At 36.4% G+C, this 6,064-nt stretch overlaps 1 protein-coding gene across 2 annotated transcripts in view; it reads right to left on the bottom strand.

The window, feature by feature from the left end:
* Window positions 1–351: 351 nt before the first annotated feature.
* SCP2 (sterol carrier protein 2) overlaps window positions 352–6,064 on the bottom strand; it is a 22,061-nt gene continuing 16,348 nt past the window's right edge. For both annotated transcript variants that reach the window (XR_012588593.1, XM_074596723.1), the window contains exons 13-16: window positions 4,735–4,828; window positions 4,003–4,132; window positions 2,482–2,561; window positions 352–1,245 (exon numbers count right to left, since the gene is read on the bottom strand). Coding sequence is in view for 1 of the 2 variants with exons in the window: in XM_074596723.1 (XP_074452824.1) it covers window positions 1,150–1,245; window positions 2,482–2,561; window positions 4,003–4,132; window positions 4,735–4,828 (400 nt within the window). In the remaining variant the exon portion in view is untranslated. The remainder of the gene's footprint in view (window positions 1,246–2,481; window positions 2,562–4,002; window positions 4,133–4,734; window positions 4,829–6,064) is intronic.

Genomic DNA, 6,064 nt, shown 5'->3' with positions numbered 1-6,064 from the left:
GCAGGCTAGATCGATTTTTGGTCAGATTCAGTACAGCTCTTCTTACTGCTCAGCAATTTGCTAACCATTCACACAAGATCAGCAGAATGAATTAGCTTATTTTTATTATGATTTCAGTTAAAACAGGGAAGTGAAATTTTATGGGTAAGTTCCTCAGTCATGGCCCACGTGCGAGGATGTGAGGTGTATGTACTGGACTGAGATGTAGTTTATGGAGTATCTACGACAATGACTAAGGAGAAAAAAAATGAAGGACTGCAGGAACCCTTCATGACAATCTGTATAAAATAGTCAATTCAGTGCATTAACATGAAATCCACATTTACAAATCTGAGGAAGCGACACACAGAGGAACAGGAAAAGTATATTTAATTTTCTATTAAACTTCCAACCAGAATACATTTTCCCAAAACAGAAGTTAAAGCTCTTACATTACTGATAAGAATTTCATAATGATCAACACCAGATTTTCTCAGGAGAAAACAGGTTAAATGTTGGTTATACTCCCTCTCTGCTCCCCTGGCAAACCTAATTTTTTTTCCAAGGTGAAGTACTATCAAATCCTGTGAATCTCAAAGCAAAGTTCCAGTTCCTACTTCTGGATGTTTTATTTTTTAATTCCAAAGTAGTAATAAGAAAAGTATTTTATAGCAAATTCCTAAAGCCTGTTCTAAAAAAGTGTTAGAGATCCCCTTTACAAGACCATTTTAATTTAAGCAGCAGCAAATGTTAGAATGGAAGTCTGAAAGCATTTGTATGACCTGATATTACAGCTTTTAAAAGATGCAACTCATTTAATTGATACGTCAAACTATTTATAACCTTCCTCACTCTCTTCCCAGCTAACCTGAACAACAGTAAGCAGCCTCACTCAACTCAAAGTTTTATAAAATTTTTGATATTAAAACAAAAATTGTCACAAATACCCACCATACACCATTTTTAAGAGTCAGTGACTCAAGCTTAGCCTGAAAACCTTTGCCATAGACAAACTGCTGGAATTTATTAAGAGAATTACGGTCTCTAACCACAGAATTTAGGTGAGAGAGGTACAATCAAACCCAGCCTGTGCCATACTATGGATAATGTCTAGTTTCATTCTACTTTTTTGTCAAGAATATCAAGTACTGACAGTTTATTCTAATGAGCTCAAAGTTTAGCTTTGCCTGGCTGAAGTTGTAGATTCTGAAGTTTCATTGCCATGCCCATGTTCCCAGAAACCTTCAATTTGCCTTGAAAGAATGCCTAAAAAGAAAGAGAAATTACATGAAATGCAATACAATATATTACCCCAAATGCACCCCTCCCAAAAGTTATGGGCTATTATGTATGTGCAGGTCCTGGCCTGCAGTTTTATAATTACAACAGTTCTTGCAGACACCTTACATTCATCAACAAAAGTATTTTCTGACACTGGAAGGTAGAACAGTAATCTGAGGAAGTTGCATGCTTATTATATTTGTGATACCTAAAGAGAATAAACTTGGTATTGCTTGTTTTCTTGGATTATCGTAACGACAGATCTGGGGCAGGGCAGAACACACAATGGTTTGGTGATGCCAGCTCACAGGATAAGAGTTCACTATTTCAATTGAAGATGATAAAGCAACAGTGTACAGTAGATGCCGCAACTGATTTCTTACTCAAATTCTCCCCAGCTATGACTGGCTTTGTTACTGACAAATTCAATTTTACAAGTCTAGTTTGTGAAGCAGACATGCTAAAGGTTTGGGTTTTTTCCTCCAGACCTTGTAAAAAGGATGAACTGCATGCACTAAAATATCCAAATTGTAGGTGTAAAGTTGTAATTGCTTCTGAATTTCCTACATGTACATTACAACATTTCTATAATGTGCTTTACCTTCAAACTTCTCCTAGACACGCTTTAGCTTCTGAAAATTCTTATTTACCCTGTGACCACCAGACTAAAAAAATTAAAAGAACGTTACCCAGAGCATTTCAAATTTAGAAGTATGGAACAGCAACTTAAAATTAACTTAAACGTCTGGTTTACTTGTACACTATCGCTGCTTTTGACACACTGAGGAATAAAAAAAAAACCTATCATAGGCATTCAGTGGATGCTCACCTCTATTTCTCTTTTTTAGCATCAAGATTACTCCTTACACTAATGCCATCTGCGAGCGTAAAGCCCTCCAAACAGAGGGCCAACACTCCTCCTTTCTTAAGTCATGCTACAAACACTAGTTTCCCCCTCTTCTCTGCAAACCAAGCACTATTATATCCCCTTTCGGATTACCTACAGGATGTCTGAGATAATACGTACTTCAGAAGAACAGAAACTGTCTTTTCTTGATTAATCTTACTTTGGCCAATTTGTTCAGAGAAAGTCAAGAATTGTCATTTTTCAGATCAGCCATGGCAGTTTTGGTGGAGGGCGTTTATTTAAATGATTTCAACTTATACACACTCAAAACAAATGAGTCAGTCCTCTTATCATCTCATCTTTGCTATACTTACTGTCTGAGGATTCATTTTGCCAGTCATGAGAGCTAACAGATCAGCGTCAGCCATTGTGATTGTACAATCTGCCTTCTTATCTGTAAGATAAGAGTTGACTATGAAGATTCCAAATGAGATGAAACAGTAGTAGAAGCTGCAATTCTGTCAAGAGTCTGTTGATAGTACAGGTTAGCAAAAGGGTACATGAAGTACGTACAAATAAGGGCCATTATAAAAATATCAGCAAGAGATCACCCAACAGCCATCTGTGCCACCTCGTAGCACAGACCACCCCAACAGTGAAGAAAGATGGAACTTTCTGAAAGGTGCGAAGCAAATTCATTCCTTGAAAAGAAATAATCATCTACTTGTAATCAGACAGAATGTTAACTGCAAACATTGACTATCATCTTAAGTTTTATCAAGGTTAAATTCGCTAGTATTGAGATCAACTCAGAATAAGTGTTTTCCCCTGTGACACACTCTGAAGATACTCATCACTGAAATTTCAGGCATTTCCTGCCCTCTCCTTCAATGGGAACAACATGTGCATTCTAAAAACACTCATTTGAATTCATTCAAATACAGACATTTTCCGGATCCTCTTACCAGAAATAAACTGAAAAATTATTTTAATAAGCTCTAACAAAAATATTAACATATATAACAAAGGGCTAAAAACTGCACACATCTTTTCCCACACTCACCTTATTATTAAGCTTAACTCTTTGATAAAATGTTGTCCATAAAACAGAAAACAGTGCTTTTATTTTTGTATTAACTTAGATGAATGGAATTTGAATTCCAAATCAATTCCCCTGGCACGTTTTTAATTAAACACTTTATGATGCAGGTTCATGAATATTCAAGATTCTGAGAACAGACTGTTGTCTTTGGGTTTTTGTTTACATTACTAGGATGCATGACTTCAGATATGAGACAAGATATTTTCACGGCAAGGGTAAAAATTCTTTGTTTCCAATACTTTTGTGGGGTTCCCCACCACCACCCCATCTGTGTCTTATTTAGGTCTGCCTTTTTTAAAATGGAACTTGATGTCAGCTGGTGCAGTATTGAAATTAGCCAAGTTTTATTGCTTAATTAGCTGCAGAGGAGAAGTAACTTAACAAGATAGACCAGCTTTCCACCTACCAGTGTCTCCAAGAAAGCAACTGAAGAAACAGCTACAAATTACATTTCTGGCCCAAATTTTAAGAGGTGAGAACAACAAAACCCCTGAGGTTTTAATTTTTTTTATTTTATTTTTTAAAAATTCTGATTCCTGTAAGAGTCATATGACAGATCTGTCTGGAGTCTCTAAGCAAACATGCAATTACCTAGACAGAATTCAGAGTAGAAGATGTTTCATTCTTGGTCCAAAACATCGTGGATTAAAAGTGTCAGTAATAGGAAGTTTAAAATTAAGGTAGCTCTACACCACTTCTGCTCAGGTCACTACAGCTTAAACAGAATATGAATTTATATTCTTTTCATTAGTTTTATGTGTTTTCTGCAATGACATAATAAAATAGCACTGACCTGAATTAACTGCCACAGAGCCTTTACCATTTTTCACATCTACTATCCAAGTTGCTTCTTTCCCACCAGGACCATCTTTTATTTTGAAGGCAAAGACTCCGCCAATTTTCTTGACAAATTGCTCGCCGTCCTGTAATGACCATGTAATATGCAAATTATTCATTTACTTCAAAATAATTTTAAAATATTTTGAGTTAAACAGAAAGTAATTTAAAAACCTTTACCCTTTCTACTAACATAGAAATATCTGTTTCCCCCTATTAGGCTTCATTTAAACAACCATTTAGAAAAAAAACAAAACCCACAAATATGACTATCTATATTAAAATCTATGAACTAAGAAAAATTACCACTCTCTTAATAGTCTTGTCTTGATGTAAATCAAGTAAGTCAAGATGATAAAATGTGATTTCTTCTTCTAATCACACTTACAAAACAAGAAACAAACACAAACTTAAAGTTTCTTGTGTTAGTTAGCAAGCTCCTCACATACAATATAAACTTGCCTTTACTGAAATACCCTTATGCAGGTAGCAACTGCCTGAAAAAAAGTAATTTAAAATCATGGCCCAGCATAGAAAGATCTCTGACACAGCAAAATTCCAAGCTGTAACATCTGTTTCAATGAGAGGTAGTGAGGAAGTGACTGATGCTACTATATTCCCATCAGGTTTCACACATATTCTGTCATAAATTAAAATCCTGTCGTAGGTAAAAGTAGTAGTCAAATACCTCTTGGAGCTTCTTTTCAATCTCCTTGAAGACCAAATGTGACTTAAATCCATCAACAGCTGCGCTGAGAGGCACAGCCGCAATACGGCCGGTACTGAAATGAAAAACCCATTTATTTACATACCTTTAATCACATTTTCAGCATCTTAAAATTATCATGAATAGACCTAACCCCAGCGAGAACAGCCACACTGAAACACTTTAGCAATACCGACAACTATATGATAGTGAAGTGAAGCTTACTCTCTCATGGGCATGACAGCATGAATTACAATCACTTCAAGTATCTAGATGTTTTTGCATGTATGGACAGGACGCTAATTTTATAATGAAAGTAAATCACTAATCTTGTTAAGATAAATCAGCAAACACTGTTGCCACACCTTGTGGGAAGACAGAGAGCAGCACATGCACCATCTCAGAGAAATACCACCCTTTTTCTTTTGGCAAAACAAATCCCCTTTTCCCTCCCAATTCATGCAGGTCTCTTAACTGTCCCAAGAAGTACTAAGCATTATTCCTGATTCTCTAGAGATGTCACCCCGCATGGTGTGACAGCAGCATGAAACCTTATTCTTCGTTTCTGCAGAGGCACCCAGAGCCAAAGTAAGTATAGAGATGTCCAAAGAAATGGCAATTCAAGCATCAGGAAAAACAAGTTTACAATTATTACCATCTCTTGGCAGCAGAGTTCAAAACTGTGGTCAGGTTTGATATTGTTGAAGTGACAGAATCGCTTAAGAAATGTTGCTAGAACCTACTTGTGTGGTACTAACACTACCCTACAGATGTATGCCAGGGTAGCAACAGTAAGGACTATCTCATCTGAAGAGGACACATCAATTTTGCTAATAAACCAAGGCTGTACTAACAAGATGTAAACTTGTAAGTGCCAAAAAAAAAAAAAAAAAAAAGCAAGACTGTTTCAAAGACTAATCCAAAATGGATCAAGTCCTGCTGTCATTTACCTTGATGTACATTCTTGGCAGCTCTTATGAAAGCCACTAATTACAGGCTAGATCTGAATCCAATGATTAAGTCTACATGCATTGCTGCAGAAAAAATGGCATGAAGTATCTTCACAAGCATGAAACACTACCACCTTTGCCTTAATTGCACAACACACAACATCATTCAATTACATAAGCGGTGTCTGAACAGATTAGCCGCACTGTTTCATTCCAAAGTCTGATATACATTGGTGCAACTCCTTGTGTCAGGTACCTCTTGCACACAAAGCCTTTGGGAGAACTAAAGGCTTTTAAGCTTCTCTAAGGTAAGATGTAACTGGTATTGCTAAGACTTCTCTGGTCTGAGTTGTACCTAAAAA

The sequence above is a fragment of the Larus michahellis genome, chromosome 8 (genome assembly GCF_964199755.1).
Source record: "Larus michahellis chromosome 8, bLarMic1.1, whole genome shotgun sequence".
Classification (NCBI taxonomy): domain Eukaryota; kingdom Metazoa; phylum Chordata; class Aves; order Charadriiformes; family Laridae; genus Larus; species Larus michahellis.
Note: the sequence above shows the minus strand (reverse complement) of the source record. Positions and strands in the feature narration are given on the sequence as shown.